The sequence below is a fragment of the Colletotrichum aenigma genome (assembly GCF_013390185.1).
Source record: "Colletotrichum aenigma strain Cg56 chromosome Unknown KSG_Cg56_contig08, whole genome shotgun sequence".
Taxonomy (NCBI): domain Eukaryota; kingdom Fungi; phylum Ascomycota; class Sordariomycetes; order Glomerellales; family Glomerellaceae; genus Colletotrichum; species Colletotrichum aenigma.
The window spans coordinates 3,258,222-3,279,832 of NW_023500914.1; the positions used below are offsets into that span (position 1 = coordinate 3,258,222).

The 21,611-nt window shown below is 53.2% G+C and overlaps 5 protein-coding genes across 5 annotated transcripts; 1 reads left to right on the forward strand and 4 right to left on the reverse strand.

Moving 5' to 3' along the window:
- Nucleotides 1–208: 208 nt before the first annotated feature.
- prlL-9 (MFS transporter prlL) lies at nt 209–2,271 on the reverse strand (the record flags this gene model as incomplete). Its single annotated transcript, XM_037327598.1, has 10 exons — nt 209–436; nt 492–523; nt 573–659; nt 717–900; nt 969–1,292; nt 1,350–1,434; nt 1,487–1,577; nt 1,632–1,665; nt 1,755–2,023; nt 2,079–2,271. 10 exons carry the CDS (start codon nt 2,269–2,271, stop codon nt 209–211), a joined length of 1,527 nt encoding a protein of 508 aa, XP_037174772.1.
- A 1,447-nt stretch (nt 2,272–3,718) lies between these two features.
- Nucleotides 3,719–5,521, reverse strand: CGCA056_v012355 (Maltose permease MAL31; the record flags this gene model as incomplete). The annotated part of the gene is made up of 5 exons (XM_037327599.1): nt 3,719–3,925; nt 3,985–4,316; nt 4,374–5,132; nt 5,192–5,201; nt 5,261–5,521. The coding sequence occupies 5 exons, from the start codon at nt 5,519–5,521 to the stop codon at nt 3,719–3,721; spliced, it is 1,569 nt and encodes a 522-aa protein (XP_037174773.1).
- Nucleotides 5,522–6,290: 769 nt separating this feature from the next.
- Nucleotides 6,291–8,468, reverse strand: spt8 (Transcription factor spt8; the record flags this gene model as incomplete). The annotated part of the gene is made up of 3 exons (XM_037327600.1): nt 6,291–6,522; nt 6,581–8,390; nt 8,450–8,468. The coding sequence occupies 3 exons, from the start codon at nt 8,466–8,468 to the stop codon at nt 6,291–6,293; spliced, it is 2,061 nt and encodes a 686-aa protein (XP_037174082.1).
- Nucleotides 8,469–9,867: 1,399 nt separating this feature from the next.
- On the forward strand, nt 9,868–12,755 carry hrr1-1 (Helicase required for RNAi-mediated heterochromatin assembly 1; the record flags this gene model as incomplete). Its single annotated transcript, XM_037327601.1, has 4 exons — nt 9,868–9,903; nt 9,961–10,331; nt 10,386–12,557; nt 12,611–12,755. 4 exons carry the CDS (start codon nt 9,868–9,870, stop codon nt 12,753–12,755), a joined length of 2,724 nt encoding a protein of 907 aa, XP_037174083.1.
- A 2,417-nt stretch (nt 12,756–15,172) lies between these two features.
- Nucleotides 15,173–16,375, reverse strand: CGCA056_v012358 (SWIRM domain-containing protein; the record flags this gene model as incomplete). The annotated part of the gene is made up of 1 exon (XM_037327602.1): nt 15,173–16,375. The coding sequence occupies one exon, from the start codon at nt 16,373–16,375 to the stop codon at nt 15,173–15,175; it is 1,203 nt and encodes a 400-aa protein (XP_037173742.1).
- Between the last annotated feature and the right edge of the window lie 5,236 nt (nt 16,376–21,611).

Genomic DNA, 21,611 nt, shown 5'->3' on the forward strand with positions numbered 1-21,611 from the left:
TTGCTTGTCCGAGTAGCTACAGGACTTTTTGGTAAATAGCGTAGAATATGTCTAACAGAGTTGCAAATGTCTTCTCACCATAGTAAATACAACTGTGATGATAGTTCTCCAACATTAGTAGGGGCACCAAGCGCATGCATTCGGGCATCATGGGTATCTCCGACGCAACCTCAAGCGGTGGGTGTGTTGGTGTGGTGACTCTTCCAGCTCAGTAGATATACCTGAAGCCAGCTGCTCTCTTCTCTTGGGTCAAATCGACGGCCATCTTCTCCCCTCCCTCTGCCGCGGCCGCCGCCTCCAACTCCGCTTTCTCTAGCTTTGTGTTTTCCCATTTGTGCAAGTATCGAAGCACCAGTGCAAGTAAACCAACCATCAGACAGAGAACAGCATTAGTACTGCCTCCCGGAACATACTGCGGACCTGTGCTGCTCGGGTACTAGAACAAGTCAGCTCCTTGATATGGATTGGTCATTCATATTGACAGCACGAACCATATAACTACCATAGATAGTGGCGGTGTTTCCTATGAGCAACGTGAGCTTCATCCCAATCGCATGCGGAGAGCTACCAACCTATCATGTTCGCGATGGCGATGCAAGCTGATCGCTTGACGAGCGGTCGAGGGAATGAGTTGGCGACCCACGATACAATGATTTGGTCTGCATCTGGCGTGAGTAGGTTATTCTATCTTTAAGCAATGTGCTGATGGAGCTCACATGCGGAAATAGCGCCCATGGGCATGAGAAACATGGCAAAGTAACGGACTCCAACAACACTCGATCCAGTCGCTATGGCGTTTCCAACTCCAGATAGAAGAGTGAGGCAGAATATGTGAAGTGATCTGTCTCTTGTTTTTGACGAAGAGTAGGTTACGCAGACGGAAATGAGGAAAGTAGCAGCCTATGAGACGATGAGCATGTGGTCAAATGGCATGCGGTAGATTCCCGGTGGCTGCATCGTCGACTCACCCAGCAAGGAGCAGTTAGCCAGAGGGTGTTGATCTTGCCGTAGCCCAAGGTACCGACAATCGTTGGAAAGAAGTATTGAAAAGTCTGGGTGACCAGAGATAGGTGCTGCATCAGAATAAATATGTAGAGGCGGTAGTCGCGTACGGCCATCTTTACACCTCCCCACATGCTCTGTTCGTGATAGGTGTCGGCTTCTTGGATGTCTTCGATGAGGCGCCAGGCGGCATAGGCGCGTTCTTCTTCGGACAGCCACTTGGTCGTGTGAGGATAGTCCGGGAGGATCCACATGGCCACTAGGGCAAAAGCAATGGCTACTACACCCTCCTGTTCAAGATGACGGTCAATTTCTACCGCCAAAAAGATCGAGTGGGAGAGCCTTACAATGATGAACAACCATCTCCAACCCGCGTGTCCCAAATCTCCTTCCAAATTGCCTAGAATAGCTGCACCAAGCAGTCCACCAAACCTGAAAAGCGTCAGCTAGCTTCGATCATAGAATGACATATCGGTTTGCATACATGTTTGCCAGTGCGTTGCCAGCATAAAGATATGCAATTCTACGGGTGAGCTCGGCGCGGGTGTACCATGAACTCATGAGAAACACGGCACCTGGAAGGACAAGTCAGCTACGAGTTACTGAAGATCACCAGAAACCGAACTGACCGGGAAAGAATGGGGCCTCGACAAATCCGAGAAACTATTGACGCGTCAGTTGCGACGTCCGCGAAACCCTACCGGCTGCCGTTCTGGTATGAGGCTGGCAATGCGAAAGTCAGGTAGGCTTACAAAACGAATCACCACGAGGTGCGTAAAGGTCTTCGCCCCAGCATTACAGGTCGATACAACACCCCAAAGACAGCATGATGATGCGAGATAGAAAGACGGGCGCACTCGGGTGAGAAGCAGGTTTGATGGTAGCTGCATCAGCAAATAACCGACGAAGAAGATGGAGGTTGCCAGGTTGAAATCGGTCCCGGACATGCCCAAGTCCGCTTCCAGGGTGCCTTGCCGAGCTTGGGCGAGATTGGATCGATCGAGGAAATTGAGTAGATACACTGTTTTCGTAGTTAGCCATGAACATTGAACATGTTTGGAAGCTTTTTCTCGTACTCATAACTAACGTGGGCATGAGCCTCCTGTCAACTTTGACTAGCAATTTTTTGTCATAGTCTTTGTGCCAGGCCTCATCCTGACTCGTAAAATGTTGCGCCCATTCTTCTGGAGTCGGATTCGAAGCCGAGGGCTTCAACGCGTTGGGCGCCGGGTTCTCATCCTGCTCAATACTGGCCTTCTTTGCATCCATGACTTGCGTGTTTTCGGTTGCACAAGTGACAAGAAAAAGCAGAAAACCAAGAGGCGAAGATCGATGACACAGTAATGCGCCCTAGGTAGTGTGGCTCAGTGTCTCTTCTTGTACGCGGGAAGATTCCCTTACCCCGTGGGGGGGTTGGTGAGGGGAAATCGTGGGGATGAGGGGAATGAACCTGGCTCTCAAGTTCGGTAGATGGCCGGCCGAGGTGACGTTCGTTGTTGCTCGCCGGACTTCTCGCCGATTTCCTTGCATGCGGGGACTGGTGGTTTGTGACGCCGCGTTTACCACACATGGGCCGATGATCACTGGCTTGTACTGGCCCAATGCACATGGTAAGTGTCAGTGCAATCCGTAGAAGCCGGGGTTGGTGTGTCTGAGAGCCAAACGATTGGTGGCGATGCAGCCAAGGGCTAATGTCACCGTGCGTGGGAAGCAGACACGCATAGTGCTCTCTCTATACAAGCATGCGACCCGCTTCGTTTTTGCCATCTGAATCCCTGGAGAGACCGCAAGCTGGGGATAATGGGGGGAGGACTCAAGGCAGAGCTGTCGCTTCAGTAGAAGCTGTAATTCGTAAGATGACATAGACCGTTGCCAACGTTTACGGAGACCAAGGAAAAGAAAGTGGTCAAGACAACTGGTGTGTGATGATTATGACAAGCGAAGCACTTCCTTCAGCATTTCCCCTGGACTGATCTTTCGACCCTTGGACTGGCCTTTCGAAGCGTTCAACAATGAGTGGCATTCTAGCTTTCAGTATGAGATTACCGTTGTAAAATGGTTCTCAAGTCTTTCTGGGCCTGAAATTAATACCCGTTGTTTGGCATTCCTTGCGGCGCAAAATTACAAACATCCAGATCAATGTTGTCACATCGTGGTGAGACCCGTACAGATACCGACAGAGGCAACGAGTCTTCATCAACGCAGGATGGAACTGAATTGTTGGCCCTCTCGTGGGACGCCTGATCCGTCGCAGTTGCCACTGAATCGAAGACTGTGACTCTGAACATATCCCTGATCATTTGGACTGCTTGGAGGTTTCATAGCTACTATGCAGCGGTTAATCTCGATCCAATGTCCAGGAATCGGATGGCATGGAGAAAGGGGCCATTGTGTCACTGCTAGTTGTGCGTAGGGAAACTAAAATCTTTGCATCAAGAACTGGGGAGTGAAGCGGGCGGTAGATCGTGACGAGCACGATGCAAGTACTGAAGACCATCCTGATGGAGGTGGTAGTTAGTGGGTTCACACCTCGTTCCCATCCCGATAAGCTCCTTGTAACATCAAAAGGTCGTAGAGTTTCACGGGAAGGAGGAAAAATGAATTCCAGTGCCGCCCAGTCATACGGAATTCTAATATCGTTTCGTCTCGGGTATTGTGACACATCTTAGTCCTTCAAAACCTGCGCCCAAGAGAAAAAAACACGCCTACCGAGTATTTAAGCGCTAGGGGATGCCATACCCTCTACTACGTATCCCTTGAAGTCCCGGGCCGGCACGCGCTTGTCGAAGAGAATGTCTAGCTCTTCGTACGTACGGCCCATGGTCTCAGGAATTCGAAACCATGCCCAGCAAAAGCACAAAGCCGCCAGGCCCCCAAAAAAGAACCCGAGCTTCCCCTGCATGTTTAACTCGTCGGGGTTGATCTAGCGTGTATCCAAGTCAGCGCCCTAGATTAGAGGCTGATGGGGTAAGAAATGCTCACCATGTACGGGATCGCCACCGTCATAATGATACCCAGAACACCCTGAGCTGCGGTTGCAAGAGCAATAGTCTTGGATCGCACTCTTGTTGCGGAGGCCTCGGATATGAGCACAAAACAGACCGGTCCGACTGAGAGATCATATGCAAAATTCCATATCAACATGAGGGATGACTCTGCCCACATCACACCGGAGGGTCGGCCTGGAACGCAGTCGAGAATGCCAATTATGAGTTGTAGGAGAACCAAGGCAGCCAATCCCGTGATGTAGATAGTCCTGCGACCATAGTGGATGAGGAAGTACCATGAGATTACTGTGCCGACAAATCCAACAGCTGTCGTGGATGGTGTTAATGCAGAATCTGCAAGTCACCGAGATAAGGTCGACTCACCAAGAAACCCAATGGCCATATCAAATGCTTTGTCAGTAGGCAATCCAGCCTGCTGAAAGAAGTATGTGCCATAGTTAATGAGATAGATGCCACTGAGGACCTGGGTGCAGTAGGCGCCAACAGAGATCTCTGTTCGTCTTAAATTCACTCCCTTGAGACAGTCCCAATATGTGCTTCCGGCCTCAAGCTCCTGCTCGAGTTTGTCGGTCTCTACAATGAACGCCAATGTTGCGGCGACGTTTACTTTGTTAGATGCCAAGTGTCTGAGACTTCTCTCTGCCTCGTCCAGTCTCTCTTTTCGTACCAGCCACCACGGGCTTTCCGGTACAAAGAGTAGGCCAGGGAGGATGACTAGGATCCAGAACCACTGGAGTGCAAAAGGCAGAGAATATGCCCAATGAGTCTCAAGCTTGGAGGTGCCAGCTGTTACGCCGTTTGCCAGAAGTTGGCCGGCAACGAAACAAAGATTGACGTAAGATGTCAGATGACCACGTAGCGCAGTGGGACAAACCTCTGAGGCATAGGCCGGGGCAATGACAACATACATGCCCAGGACCAAACCACCAAGAAGCTCCCCCACAAGCAGAACGGGAAGTGAGCGGGCAAAGAATTGAATGAAGACAATCGCCGCGGTCAAAACGACACAGGCAGCAAAGGTCAGCTTTCGACCAAACCAGTCCATGGGATACGCCGCGAAGAGAGCACCGACAACTTGACCAACAGGGTTGCCCATGGAAAGCCCAATTTGCCATGCGGCACCTAGAATGTACGTTAGCAACGGTGGGGGTACATCTGCCGGAAACCATCTGCCGGCGTACTAATAATATACTTAAGGGCGTTAGCTGGCGTGGCAATTTTCATGTTGGTGGGCAGATCAGGTAGCTTACAGAACCTTCATACTCATAGCCAAAGTCTCGTTGAAACTGAGGCGTGGCGTAGAGATTTCCCAGCAGCTGAGGGTCGAAGGCGAGCATGATGACACCAAGAGACACGAAGGCTGACCATCCAATGGCAGCCGGGTAGAGCTTGACAGCTTCGGAGAAAGTTAGGTTATGCTCCAGACGAATGGCCTCAGCCAGTTCGGCATCAGCGGCGCCTGGCTTCGAGCCCGAGCCTGAGACGAAGGTCTCAGCATCTTTGGATGCCATTGCGGTATCGAGGTTGTGGGATGAATGACCAGGCCGTGAAAGAAGCGGTTGAATCTCATCGTCGGCCGACGCCGCTGCCTGGCAATGCGGGGGAGACATGTTCGTCTTATTTGCATCAACCGAGCTGTCGACGCCGGGTCAGGTCCGGCCAGATGTAGAGATCACTGGTATCAATAACCCCCTCATCTCCGGCGAACGCCGGTGCGTGCTCCGAGTGGCTGGCTGCTATCGTTGCAGGAGTTGGAATGCAGGGTGAAGGCGTCGATATGGCTAGGGAGATAGATGAAACCCCCGGTCAACAGGGTAGGTGGTGTGGTGAAGATAGACAGTCGGGGGGCAGCACATGTCCAAAGCCTCCAATCCGGGGTAAAGCTCCAATACCTTAACAGGGGGAACGTATCTCTCGGCGATCAGAGCACAATGCCGTGTTCCGCTTATCAGCGGAGGCGCCCACAGGGCGCTAGGCCGTTGTGGGATATTGGAGAAGCCGACAGGTTGGGTCTGTCGGTGGCGAGTGGCTAGGTAAGGCACGCAGGAGCTTGATTCGACGTGCGCACTCCAGTGTCTTGTCGCGGTACATTAACAAGCATCTCAGTACTCGAATAACTAAGGGTATTGATTCTAGACCTCTAGACCCAAATCGCCTGCGTCGCCTTTCAACTCCATATTCATAAATACTTCTTACCGCTTTGCCTGTGCTCTCCGCCGAGGTCAGGGGAGAACCTTTACTTCCAAGCGCCTCTGGTTTGAGGAAGCTTGAGACAACCTATCATTTTTCTTCGGTCACTCCAATCTCATAGCCAATCAATACTTCCGTGCTTGTGCCCTCCCAACCACGGGTCCCAGCGGCCGTCAACATAAAGCGGCAGGTCCGATCGATGTAGAGAGACGAGATGACACCAGCCCTTGGAGGTCCGGGGATAATCAAGAAGGGAACAGTCGAGTGCTTGAATGCCCTCGTGTCTCTAAGATCATATAAGCGAAGAATATCATGAGACGCACTAGGTCAAGTTAGCTTGACCGCCGCCTGCAACAGCCTTGTAAGTCAACAACACTCACCAGACCAAATGCCGTCCGTTTGGCATCATCCTCACAGCGCTCACAGCTCCACTACCAGCTGGAAACTTCAGGGATCGCTCTGGCGCCCAACCGCTTCTGGCCTTGTGTATGCTGTATTCCTCCACTGTTCCATTACGCCTGCCAGCGTATATCCAGTTACCATCAGGGCTCCAGCATGCTCCCATGCACCAAGGAGGAACACTGCGCTGATTACCTATCCTTGCCACGGGATCCTGAACCCGCCGGTCCCACAGTCGGATTGGACCATCTATTGCTGCAGAGAAGAAGACGGTGTCGGCAGATTGAGTGGGATCCATAGGTGGAGGTGGCGGATCTGATGCAAAGACCATGGAAGGTGATCCCGGAGCGGGTTCTGATAGCTGCGCGTCAATTGCTGCTGCGTCATCCAGGCTTGACGTACCAGCCTGTGCAGCAATATCATTCGTGACATCTTGCGTCGGTTGTCCGTCCAATGCATTAGTGTCAGCACCTTGGGAAGCGGCGTGATGCCTCGACGCCTCCGGGCTGCCTGCGCCTGACGGCTGGACTGCAGGGGCAGATGTTGCATCAGTACTGAAGGCATTGGTCATGTCGATATCGGCGGAATGATCCATGCCTCCGTCCTGGCCTGAGCCGTCATGCAGAGGCGGCATGCCCATGTCGCCCATGGCCCTCGAGAACTCATCATCATCATCCGCCCCGTAGTTCCCGCCGACATTATCGCCGAATAACGACCCAGTATCACTGCCGCCAAAAAGCGACTCATGCGCTGGAGACGCCTGTCCCTCATCGGCTTCACCAGATACAGCGGGTGCCTGACTATCTACACCGTTTACGCTGCCACCAGTTATGTTGTTTTTTGCGGGTTTTCCGTTATTCGAGCTGAAAGTTGTGTCGAGCTTAGTGTCATCTTCCATCGCGTCCGCTGGAATCGGCGCTCCATTGACCGGTCGTAGTTCGATGGCAGATATCTGACCTCCACTGCCATCGAAAGTACGCTTCACAGTCCCGACATTCAGATCCCAGTCGAAAATGTTTTTGTCCCAACTGCCACTGAGCACACTCTTCTCGTCCTGCGCTAGTGACAAAACGCTCACAGCATTAGTGTGTTGTTGAAGACACGTTATGCGCTTTCCCTCATCATGGCGTACACTCTGGAGGTTAATGCCACCAGATTCAAGTCCAGACAAGAGCCACAATGCTTGGGAGTGTACGGCCAACGAGTAGACTGGGGATAGAACATGTTCTTCATTGCCTCTCGGATTTGGGGGCCCAGGCTCTTCATTCTCCCAGTATGACATCAAAATCCCCGCCTTGACGACACTATCGACAAAAGGGTGTCTTTGCGCCACTGTGAGAAGTTGTTTGCCGTTTATAGTACCCGGTCCATCGTATTTGCGAATGTACCCGTCGGATCCCCCAGTCATCCAGTATCGAAGATCGGGGGTGATGGCTATAGCATTGATGCTCGTCGCCTGAGGGGCAGCCATGGTAGGAACGATATCGTAGAGTCTGGCATTGACTGCTTCGGGTCGGACACTGGGGAAAAGACTCGAGTACGAGGGCTGTGGTGATTTGCCTTTTCCCTCTGGCGATGCTCGAGCACCGGCTGAGTTGGCCCTAGATGCTTGTCTTGGGTCCCCTGTTGCTCCGTCATCGCCTTTGTCGTGCGGATCGTCGGCCGTTTCTTCCCTATCGCCCTCTTCCTGGTCGTCTTCGTTGTCCTCATCCTCGGGTTCCATGTCACCCTCGGCGTCGTCTACATCTTCCATGACCTCATCTTGGTCGTTCTCGGAGCTCGCGTTGGAATCTGATGCGCCAAGGCAAGTTAGGGCAGTAGCGGGTAGCGAGGAATACATAGAGACTTACCTCTGTCATCCTCATCCATGTTGCAAGATTGGTGGGCGATGTCAGCCTACGAAACCGAGTCCTGGGCGGGGGGGAAGGCTTGCAGCGTGGCATGCAGGATCGATCGCGACGTTAGCTTGCTTGCGCGCTGGGCAATGATCGGTGATGGTTTGCGGAGTCCGGAGTTTCAGCAACAACAATAGAACAGCTGAAAGCGCCTTGGTATGGCAGGGTTGTCTGGCTGTGCGTGGCGGCAAATGGTGAGGTAGTGGCGGTACGATTGAGGTTGTTCGGGGTTCTTCAATGGAATCGTCGCGAAAGCGTGAATCGCGACGTGCCCTTACCTTACCTAGGTAGTAGGTAGTGTTGGAGCAAAGCAAGCTCGCCGGGCAGACCTTAGCGGGGGAGCGGTATGCACTGACCCTGGGCAGCGTACAGTGGGAGTGGAGATGGGTACCCCCAGCCACGCAGTAAAGGTGCCGCCTGTTGACCCGCAGACGGGCGGACCGCTACCGGTGGTCCGGGCCACAAGTGGACCGCCAGTCTCCGGTACGTTATCGGTGGGCGCCGGCGACATCAGCCGCAAAGGCGCTTTCACGCCATCTCGTGCGGTTGGCAAACCACGCTTGCTTCCTGCAGCTGTACCCAGCCGGTCATGAGCCGTTTGAGCGGCAGACATGGAGATTTGCGTAATTCAAGAGAGACCAGCCAATAGCTCTCTCGTTTGTCACAAACAACATCCCACTGGTCCAGGCTGTTTTTCCCTGGAAAGGAGAAATTCCACTGTCAGCCAAACGTTACTGTTTTTGATGATTCTATCTCGGGGCTAATTGCAATCAGTTGCCATCGAGATGACCGAAATGTCGCAATATTCAATATCACTGACCTGACATGCAGTCTTTGGCAGGAGACGCCTGTGGAAAGATTGCTCGTGGTATGAGGCAAACGCTGACGGTTGTATGCACTCTCCCTTTCCCAGGGGCCGAAATGGGGTGTTTCCACATACCCGCTTCTTTCTTGAGTGCACTTTTGCTTATAACTACCCAGTCGGTTTCTTGACAGACAATTCAACCACGCTTTTCTGCTGAGCCCGGTTGAACTCTCTTGCGTGTGACTCGGTCCCCTCAGCCTCAGCTCATAGATTGATAGCTCACTTACCTATTGGAGGGATGCCAGGTCCAGCCACCGAGTCAGATAGGCTAGAAACCATCATTCGCTCTCATGTATACCCCGAAGGTGGAACAGGCTGGCGCCGTATTTCAGAGCTGCCTGTGGCTGAGGAGCTCATGACGGCGACTGGGAAGACGCCAAGTCCCAGCAGTCTCAACACAGCTTCCCCAAGCAAGGATCAGTATCTTAGATTCCAGCACAGTGTTCTACGTCACGAAGGGGTTGAACCGCTTCGCAGGGCCGTCCAGAACTACAAGTCAGCACCCGACATGGCCGAGAGCACTGAAACTTGTATCTACACCCAGGTACGCAAGGGAGTACTTTCACAGAGTCGACGGAAGTTAATTTTTGTGACTCTGTAGGTTTATGTTCGTGGCGCCAACATCATTCGTCTTGGGGTCATGGTGCGCGTCACATTTTCTGCCGTGCGGACTAGACAGCTCGTCAACTGGTCCGCATCTGAGCGACTTGTTCCCGGCACAGTCGTGGCACTCTCACCTGTCCCAGACAACTTCGAAAAAGGATGCATTGTCGCTGTTGTGACGGGTCGCTATGACGAGGCTATTGACAGCCCAGAAACGCCGCCTCCGCTGGACTTGGAAATTCGCGATCCCGAAGTTGCCGCAAGCATCATGGAGCCTGATCAAGAATATGTCATGATCGAGGCCCGCTCGAATTACTTTGAAGCGGTTCGATATGTCATGGAAGGTCTGAAGCAGGCAGCGAAAGAAGAGTCAGTTCCGAGATGGCTCACGCTATAGTCAAGAAAAGTGTTAACGGCGTCTAGGTCACCATTTGACAAGTATCTGACGAAGGGGGCAAAACCTGTTACAAGACCTGCCTGCTTGTCTCGAGACCGATCTTTGCTGGATATTTCATCACTTTACCATGGTGTCGATGCCAACATTGAGCGGCTTAACATCCCCACCCAAGGAGATATACCCGAGCACATCGAGAACAAGACTGGTCTTGACGGATCGCAGCTGATGGCTCTGCAAAGCATGATCACTAAGGAGCTCTCTATCGTTCAAGGCCCTCCTGGGACTGGCAAAACACACACATCCATGGCGGCATTGAAGGTTTTGCTCAGCACACAGCCGGTCAATGTCCCAATCATCATAACCGCCCAAAAGAATGATACTGTCAATGAGCTGTTGTCGCGCTGCCATAAGCAAGGTGTCAACTTCATCCGTCTTGGTGGCCAGGCCAAAGATGACGCGGTTTTCCAGCGTACCTTGTTCAATCTCAGGGCGATACATCGAGGCAAAGCACGGCGAAGGGATCGGTTTCAGAAACGGCTTGACTTTCTCAAGTCCCAGGCCAAGATTCTTCTCCAGCGTTGTTTCCCTCCTTTTCGCCAGCAGCTCATACTTCCTGAACATCTACAGGTGGTTGGTTTGATCACATTGCGGCAGTGTGCCTCCATCATGGTTAATTGGACTGGGTCTCTGAACACCATTGCCGGCGAGGTGTCACGCCATCCGTTCGGTCCTTGGCTAGGGAATGAGACTCTCGCAATTGGGCCACATCAGAGCATCCATGTGCCCTTCATATCCGATAACGGTGCCGGGGGGGTTCTCGGCCCCGAAGAGGGCGAGCACAACTTCTACACGAATGTGAGAAAGGAGCAACTCTCGGGGAAACCCATGTTGATATCTCACTGGCATACGATGAAGATTCCCAAGAGCGCCGACAACAACAGCGAAGCTATTGTCCGGAGACTACTGGCCAACCACGACAGTCTCTGGAATATTCCCACCCATTATCGCGGAATGGTCTATCAATACCTGGAACAACGCTATATTGCTTCCACTCGAGTGGCTCTGACGAGAGTGTTTGAGAAGATCAACGATATTACCCGAGAATTGAAGGTAGTCAGATGGCAGGAAGACATTGAAACCATCAAAGAATCGGGGGCTCGTATAATCGGATGTACCACGACTGGCCTCACCAAGTACCGTGGTCTCATCGCAGCTATGCAGCCCCGGGTCATGATGATTGAGGAAGCCGCAGAGACCCGGGAGGCGAATATCACCGCTGCACTATTTCCAACTTTGCAGCAGATAATACTTGTCGGCGACCACATGCAGCTCGCACCTCATGCGGACGTGTTAGAGCTCAGTAAACCTCCTTTCAACCTCCATGTGTCTCTGTTCCAGAGGCTAGTAGAAGGGGGGGTAGAGTATTCGAGCCTTCAAATCCAAAGACGAATGGCACCGGAAATCCGCAGACTTCTCAGTGGCTGGTACCCGCTCCTGGTCGACCACGATTGCACTCGGGCCCAGGATGCGGTCCCGGGGATGGGGTCACAACGCTTACTGTGGTTTGACCACCAGGAACCTGAGTCGGCCAACCGCTACGCCAGCAAATTCAACACGTTCGAGGCCGGCATGGTCGTTGGGCTCTACGAACATCTGGTGTCCAACGGGACTAGGCCATCGGATATCACTGTCTTGACCTTCTACAGTGGCCAAAGGACTTACATCGAGAATGCTCTTCGCCGGAAGTGCCAGCTTCCTGGGCGTCAAAGCACGGATGGCTACGAGCAGGCCGGCCCCGAAGTACAGACGGTGGATGGATATCAAGGCAAGGAGAACGAAGTGATACTCATTTCGGTCACTCGCAGCCCCGAAGACCGCAGAAAGCCGGATGCCGGTTTTGTGAAAGACCTGCGGCGAGCCATCGTCGCCCTCAGCCGACCACGTCGCCTTCTCGTGGTGCTTGGAAATGCTCAGAACCTCGCCCTATCATCAGCTCGACCCATCTGGGGCGGGATTCTGGACAAGATAGGCGGTTTGCGAACTGAATACATTCCCATCTTCTGCGAGGCGCATGGTACAGAGATCCACATCAGCAAACCAGATGAGTGGGAGAAGCTCGCAAGTAAAGGGGGCTGTGGCGTGGCGTGTGGACGACGGGAAATTGTCCATGGGGCGCTTTGTGATAGAAGATGTCATGGGTAAGGCAATCTCTCGTCTCCCCGTTTCTGATCTGTGACTGACTTTGGCCCAGAGGCCCCTGCAGAGAGCTAGCTGGGAGCATGGCCTCGAACGTGCTCAGTAGCCACAGTGTGCGATCGTCTGGCGAAGGTTACGTCGCATCAGGACTTACCAGCCTTACGACCGAGGAAGATCTTCTGGATTCGAGGGACTGGTGAACCAGCAGGCTGAGCGGACGGTGATTGGAGAGAGGCGCAGACAGGCGCAACACGACTAGGACTAGGAATGCAAACATTGGCGCCCTCATAGACGAATATTCTTGGCGGAGAAATGACCTTGGCTCTTTGAATACAGAATGAACGAGATCTAGGGAGACCCAGCGTTGCCTCACGAGCATGAGCAACCGCCGCGGGCCATGCTGAACTCGATCGATCTAGGCCTACAGTGGTAATCAGAACCAGAGGGATGGTTCAACTCATCTCCAAGGTGTTCAATCGGTAGGACGTGTGCATGGGAGGAGTCGAACCACAATCATTGCGCCGTGTTTGACTTGATGAAGAACGTTCTACGAACTTGTCCGAGCGCTGTTGGGTAGGTGTGAGTTGGGAACCCCGACGGCATGCGACATCGATGCGGATGCTGGAAGTCTTATCGATAGCTTATCGACGTACTTGTGATGCATTTCTCTTGCCTCAGGCCATGATGGTCTTTTCCAAGTGTCTATCTACCTACCTTACCTTACCTCAGGCGTGGATAACCACACAATAATTGCACACCCCCGTGGTGACGACGCTTCCTAAGGCACGGGTACCTGAGGTTGGCCGGAGACCAGGTATCCGTTCGGCGCGGCTGCCCGCTGTCTACCTTACCTGGACTACCCACATTACTAGGTAACCTTCCGCGTCCTTGCCTCATGCTACCTACTGCGTACAAGCGCACGAGGCGCCGGGATGGTAGGGGCCACCCGCAGCGGAAGGAATGGACTGACGGAGGTGCGAGTTTTTCTTCTCCCTCCTCTTCGCCAAGGTGCGAACATCGAACGAACGACAGGCCTCTCCACTTCCTATGCGCCATTGCAGCCACAGAAAATTTCCCAATACAGGCAGCGTTTGTTTCTGTTGGCTTTGCTCGGGGGGAAGAAGAGGAAAAACGCCTGTTGCCACAAGGCTATCCCATCTCCTTACCTGCGTGTGACTCGGGATGAACGAGGTTAGGTCGCATCCTGAACGGGAATGCCCTCACGGTCAAACCATTCTCACTCTCAACTCCCTACGATAGTATAGAATCGACACTATATCGAGGCCACGCCCACCGATATGAAATATCGCTGGCTACGCTGCCTCACTTGGGTAGTCTGGATTGGAAACGATGAATGGCATCGATCATGTCCTCAGAGTCATCCAGCATGGATTTAATTCATCACTTCACCTCACCTTACCCTCCCCGTTAAGCCACGGCGCCAATGTTCCAAGGTTGCGCCTAAGCTTTCGGCTCTTGATGTCTCCCGGGGTGGCCCCGCCGCGCCGACATGATGGTGCAGTAGTCAGGGTACTTACGAATCAAAGGGCTTTTGACACTTGCTTGCGTTGGTCTCGATCCGAACGTCCCGCCAGCGTCGTCGATCAATCCAGCCGAGTGCTCCGCTAAGAGCCCGTCGCCCAGCGCAGGGGTTCACCCTCAACGGCACCCCCTTTCCAAAAAAGGACTTGGTCATTTTCTTTAATTTTTTTTCTTCCGTTCTCGTAGGGCTGAACCAGGGTGGATGCATTCCATCGACAACAGCGACCTCTCGCCGTCTTCTGTAATCATCGCTTGTTTCCCTGCTGAGTCCCCTTCACCACCTGCACAAAAAGTCATCATCGTCATCGACGCATCACCATCTAGCATTCTACGTTCCGTGTACATGTTATGTGTGAATTTCTCTGGCTCAGTTTGTTTCATCCTGATGAACTGAACAGTGTTCATGAAAGAACGAACATCCAAGCAAACAATCTGTCTACGGGATACATCCATAAACCCTCCCACTAGAACTGCCAAACCCAAGTATGCCGGACCAAGAACCGATGTTGTCCGTCACAATTTCAGGAAAAAGGGGTATGATGTCCAATTGACCCAAATGCAAAATCGAAACCGAGAAACCAACAAAGGAAAATCGTGTGTGGAGCGGGGGTGACATGACTGGGGTCATCAGATTTCCGTCGCACTCCGGGTATCGTGGTAATAATCCCTAATGCTCTGATATGTTGAGGCAGCGTCCGTGGTATGATGCTGATGTGAGGCAAACCCTTCAAAAAACCGGGGTAAAAGATATGAGTAAAATGCGCCCGTCCTAATGGACTAAGGGTATGAAATGGGCAACTGGCCAACTGCTTCTCGTTGCCTCAAGATATTCATCAGACAATCCCAAAACCGAAGCAGCTTATGCAATGATCCGAAACTCGAGTAAAAACAGTGCTTGAAAACCTGATCGTGAAAGCCTGTGTATCATGATATATGGCTGAAGTCGTGAAAAAACCAATGTCATCATAAGCCGTCGTCGTAACAAAGACAAAGGTGGCAGGTATGATTGCCTAATAAGAGGACGATCAGTCATACCGGATGACCTATCGAAAGAGAAAAGGCATCGATCAGATATTTAGATGTACTGGCTCATCCACTTGAGGTCCAACCAGCCAACTTTGTCGAACGCAGTCCATAGCTTCGAAGCCTTGTTGACGTCGATCTTACAAGCTTGCTGAGCGTCGGTCTTGCGGAATTCCTTTCCGACCTTGGCACACTCCAGCCGGCGGACAAAGATACGACGCTTGCTGGTGAGATATGTAGCGCAGTCGAGCCGGAGATTGGCTGCCAGGCTTGCCTCGTCCGGGTGAAGGAGGTTGATGTTTGAATCGTCGCTCAGATCTATGGGAGCGCCCTTCCAGTCAACCTTCAGAGAATTCGACTTATCAGGCAGAGAAGACACCGGTGGGCAGTAGTCGGGCAACGCTGCGAAATCGCGGTCCTCTCTGTTTGGAGCAACAACGCGGCGGGTGGGGTCCGGCGTAGCACTAACACGACGGACATGCCGGGTGGGAGGACTGTTGCGAACGGGCCGAGGAGCCTGCGAAGGTTTCACAACTCGATCGGTCTTGGGGTTTGCAGAGGAAGTAATCTTTGGTTTGGCAGAGAGCGGCTTCGTCGTCTTGGCAGGTACGGACTTGGCGGGGGCAATGGTCTGATATCGCACGACGCTATTCCAGCGGGCGCTGTTCAGTTTCCGATCGGCCCTGACTTGGTCGCGTTCCTTTTCGAACCAGGCTTTTCTGTCCCTGCTGAAAAGTTCGATTGCCCGAGACTTGCATTGCAGAAGCAGCTCATAATCTTCTGGTTGAGGAGGCGAACCTTCGCGAAAGAGACCCGGGGGACGGGCGCCGATGTGCTCGTCAACGATGCGGCGATGCTCGATCGCTTCGGTCGTGGGAAACAGAGGCGGCTGGGTTGGGCTCGATGCTGTCTCCTCGCGAGGATACAGGATAGGATCCTTTGACATGCCCGCCGGAATATCGGGAGCTGGACCATTTGCGGAATCTATGATGTATGGCGAGACAGGGGGGGACATGGGCATACTAGGTTTCGCCGACCCATGGCTCCGGTGAATGACTGATGCCGACGAGGCATGCTGTTGACCTTGTGAAAAGCTATCGTAAGGCTGAGCTTCGGGAGGCGACATGAGGCTACTGATGTCGAAGACCTTCTTGGAAGAGTCCCGAGCCACTGCAGGCTGAGAGGGGATATTGGCGTAGTTGGCATCCATTGTCTGGTTGATGGACGCAAATGTGGATGGTTGCGATTTGGACATGCTGTAAGGAATGATTTGGATGATTTGAGCTGAGTTGGCAGTGGCGGGAGAGTGGGAAGATATGGAATTGGTGGGTTTGTCAGCCATGATATGTCGTCGGGGGTGGCGAAGCGAGGATGGAGATATCGGAGGTGAGATTGGGTTTCGGAGAAAGGAAGACGGCCGAATCAAGATAGATTAGTGTGGCGTCTTGGTGACGACGGACGCAATTGAAAATTTGGCAGCCAGTCTCTCGTCTTTCGTCTCTCGTCCTCACAGTGGTGTGACTGGGGGATGGATTGATTGTGGTGCAATTGAGGTTGTCAATGGGATGTTGTCGTTGCTAGATATCGGTGCCTGGACACGGATGATGACGTCCGCTGCTGGAGACTGCTTGATTGCCGCCTTACTGCGACCGGTCGCTGACGTGGTGAGTCGCCAATGGGAAAAGAAATGCAATGCTACGCAATTACTTGTGCGATGGACCGAGAGGGTGGAAATCCATTGACTTTAATGGATTCAGCAATGGCAGAGCGGTAGGCCTGTGGGGGGCGAGGGCGCAATTGGAGATGAGTGAAGAGTTGTCGATTGATACGGCGCTGAGGGGCGGTTTGTGGCGGCAACAGCGGGCGATGTGTAAGGGAAAGTAGGTAGGGAAGTGAGGTAAGGTAAGGTCGGTAGGGTACTTAGGCAGACGTGGGTGGGTGGGTGTGGCGACGGATAAGACAGGCTTAGAGCGGGTTTCCTGCGCGGGTTGACTGGGACGAGCAGAATACTTGAGGGTAGGTATGTATGCAGCAACCGAGCAGAGAAGGGAGAAAGGAGGAAGCGGGACGACGAAGCGCAGGACAGGAAGCGACGGGCAGAATAAGAAGGAATGGAAACAAGGCGAAGAAGCGAAGCCTGGCGCAAAGCGGATGATGGGAAGGAAGTGGAAGAGTTGGGTCAAGAGGGAAGGTAGGAGGCACCTGGCTACCTACCTTACTTGCCCACTGCTAGATACCTACTGCATAGTAGGTAAGGTAAGGTAAGGTAGGTAGGTTCAGATCCGTGTCTGGGTACCTACCTCCATAAGGTACCTTACCTTACAGTCCAGAGGTATGGAGTGTGAGGTAGGTAAGTAGGTAGGTACTGCTCGCGGCAAGCGAAAGTACCTGGTCCTCGCCGCATTGATAGGAAGTGCCAGCAGTACCCTCTTCAAACTGTTTGTACCCTGCTCTGCTTTTACACTCGCCTTGCCGTGGAGGTAGGCACCTTTCTGAAGGCAGACACGACGACGAAAGGACTGCAAGATGGATCCCCCAACTTCGACCGTCGTTACCTACCTACCTTACCTAGGTACCTTATAACCGTTACCCACTTGCAGCGAGGCCTACAGGAGGTATGGAAGGTAGCGAGCGAACATGAACGGCAGGGACGGAGGACGAGACCGCAGCCGGGCATGGCAAAGATGGGAAACACCGAGGCAGTGACAGACAGTCTGGGGGTGTATGAGGTGGTGCAAGGTAAGGTAGGCACCTTTCTCTAGGTAGGTACCTTACCTTACCTTACATGTACCTAATTTTGCCTTGGGCAGGCGCGACGGGACCGACGTGGATGGTGCATGACCGTGCTGGGCGCGGACGTGAGGTGGACGTGGACGTGGACGTGGACGTGGAAAGTGGGACTTCCCTTCCTCTAGCGCACCGTGACATCTGTTTCTGGTTGGAAAGAGTCACTGGACTGGCTGGGCCATGCCCACGCGCCACCCCCCGTTTGACCACCTGCCTGTCCTCCCGAAGGAGCCCTTCGGCCATCTGGATTAGTCATAGCACCACTCCCTCATTGTTTAAACTCACGCCTCACCGTCCCTACCTCTCGAGCAGTCAGGGGGGTGCAGCTAGCGTCTTACCGCATTTTGTCAGGTAGAGTCATCAGCGCCCCTCACTCAGTTCGGTATTTTTGGGCATGGAGCGCATCATGTATACTCTCTACCGAATCCGTACCTCTGTCTGAGCTGGTGGTACTTTCTTAGGCCACCACCGAAAGCACCGGCTAATTCGTCCACCGCATCCCATTTGCAAACAAAGGATAGCCCAAAGTCGCCGTCTTTCACCTCACTGCCCCTCCCCCGCCGCCATGGCTTGTAAGATGTAAGAAGAGGAAGAGTTGTCCCGTCAGCCTTTCCTTTGCAGTAAGTCTGGCGAGCTCGAAGCTACATGCCTGCGCAATGTATGTATAGAAAACCGCATGTCTCCTGGCTGACGTCCCCATAAATTTGCCTCGCCATCGCCAATGGCTCTCAATTGACTCTGCCTTGAGTCAATTGACCAGTGCTACCACGTCTACCACCGTACCTACATTATGCCCAGAGTCTTTGGTAGGCTACTACTCTGTACGAGTTGCTAGTATGTTTATCACAGCATGGCAGTGGCTCCGTCGATGCGCGCTCGACCAACAAATCAGCCCCGCCCAGCAAATCAAATGACGAACGACCTCTCCGTTCCCGCAATGCTATGCTATGCCCCAGAGCAACCTTTTCTCTCTCCCCTAGCTCCTGCATGGCATCAAGAACGGTCCATCTGACGGCACCTAGTCCCAGGGTGTGTGTGTGTGCTTGTGTGTCAAGAGGGTTGGGCGGGTGACAGCCTGTCTCTGATTCCGGGTCTCGAACAAAGAGTCACTGGGTTTTCGCTCAATGCCCAATGAGATGCACTTTCTTGAGGCACACCAGTTTACCACCAACTTTAACCCAATGATATTTGGCCTTGAAGCTGAACCTTCTCCGTACCCGCCGCATTAGAAGTCGATAGCTGGGTGCCTGATCGGAACCCAAGACCAGGGGTTCAAACCATTGTGAAGCTGGAGCACAAAATCCAAGTGGTCGCCTGGTTCCAATCCACCTCACTGCACTTTGTAGGCGTAGGATAGGCAAGACGTCTTCCAACACAGTGCCTGGCTGGCAAAGTTCACAGATCCCGCTTGGCCTCAATGAGCTGCGACGCGGGCTGAATAACGGCGCATCCATGGCTCACTGTATGCCTGCGTGATGATACAAGGTCTAAGCCCCATTCGTTGAGCCCAGTAACAAAACCAAAGACATAAAGGCAAGTGGAAGGGCCCGGGACTGCAGAACCGTACACAGGGCTGGAGCGGCTGAGAGTTGAGATGGCGTTGCGGTTGACGACGATGACACAGAGAAGGGGGGGAGGGTGTTGGTGCCTTTAGTCTCGCCGAGCAAAAACATGGGATGGTACGGGAAGAAGCTGAGAGAAAGCACCAGGAAGCTTCTGGTGACAGTTAAGCCAGAGGACTTTGCTCAAGCCTGCCCGCCTCATTTCGGAACGGATTGGGTTGGACCTATGTTTCTTCTGATACCGGTCCGAACTATTGTTGAAGGCCCCATCTGAGGACAGGCGTGGCCCCATCGGACCGTGACTACAAGCTCGACGGTGACTGTCTTGATCGTGTGGAGCTATGTTGAAAAAGAAGAAATGCAGAGATGCTGTACAAGCCGAGTGCAAGACGAAGTGGAAGCAGGCACCATAGACTCAGTTGGCCCTGGGGCTATTCGCGCATGTTTCTGTCGGTCATGCAACTCATCGTGGCCCAACGCATCCAATGGGGCCAGCGCAGCGGCGGAAAGGCCCAAACAAATGCACGATGCGCAGGGGACACCTGTCATGAAACCAATCTGCTCGGATCACGGTGCCTTGCATCTGGTTCCATGCCTGACATCACATCAGAGGAGACAGCGTCTCGGACAACAGCAACAGCAACAACAACAAAAAAACAGCAGCAGTAGGGCGGCAGAGGCACGGCGGTAGGAATCCAGTAGCTCTGGCCATTGGAAGCAGCCCTCCGTCCAACACGCACACGTGTAATTGCCGAGTGGGGAACACAATGCTTTGGTCTCTTGTGCCCTTACTTGCCAATTGATGCGGGAAGCGTGGCAGAGGCATAACAAACGAAGCCGTGGGGACGATGTACTTGGTAGACACTCGGGTCGGTCGCCACGCAATTGTGCAATTGTCCAATGAGGGGCTTGTTGACCGCTCAATTGCGCAATGCAACAGGCGCCTGAGGAAACGAACTACGGCGTACCTTAATGGCTGGGCTCTGTGCAGGCGCGGGGTCAGGGAAGTTGGCAGCGACGGGCTGCCTCCCACGCGCAGGGCTCCGGACTATGTTCAGCCGTCAATTGATGGAATTGACACCAGCCAATCAGATATTAATGAGTGAGTCTGTCTGCGACTGTTTCTGCCTTGGAAACGGCATTGAGCGTGAGAAGTGGCTCTGTTTCTCGCAAGGTGACCATATGGTGTCCAGGTACCTTACTCTTGGTCGGGCAATGTCTACAGTGCACTGTGACACCTAGGTAGCTGGCGCGGCCCGAATGACTCTTCTGTTCCCAGAGTTACTCAGAAACGAAAGGATTCTTCAAATTGGTGGTGTACTCATGTGTGAGTCACAAGGAAAACTGCGACAAGGTCGACCAGGTCGACATCCAGATGGAGACGGAGCCAGAAAAGGCGGCCTCCTTCGTTGGTCCCGTCGTGGTCCTATGTGACCTTATCCACTCAAGCTGTGAGTGACTGAGTGTCGTGGTTGGCGCATGATTTCAAACGCTTGACCCCCTCCCTGCCCGGTCTGATCGGGCTTAGCTTCCCTTCTGCTTATCGATAAGACGTCACAGCTGGGAAGCCCAAGCGATAAGGGAGGGATGTATCCGTACCAAGGCACCTAGACCTGTTCGTTGGGAAGTAGACATGCCGTTGGCAGCTCAGAAAGTATCCTGCGTGCCTGCGCATGTATCTTTTACAGCACCTAGGTACGGATACCTCCGCCATCTGTGGGACTATCCCAGCAGTGAACCTTGGAAGGCCCTCAAGCACGGCGAAGGTGCCTTAGCCAGCGCCACTAACCGTCCCGGCCTTCTTCACCAGCAACCGTCTCTCTTTCCTCTCCTGCCCCACAATCACTTTCTGTACTGTTCCATGGTTCGATTGTACTATTTCCCCGTGAGAGTCACAAAAGGCTGGGAATACTTATACAAATGTAAGCAACACTGAAGTCTAGATCTCTCGGCCCTGTGTTGCCCCTGTCATGTTGCTGGCTTCCTCCAGTCTCCAGCTGCGGCCGTCGTTTTGCCGCAGCGCTTCCACGGCCGTCTACTAACTTCTCCCACCAGCGCGCCAGCCATTGGACCATTGTCAGAGGCATTCTGGGGTGGCCACAATCCCTGAGAAAATCTGGCATTGAACCCGTCGGAGCACCT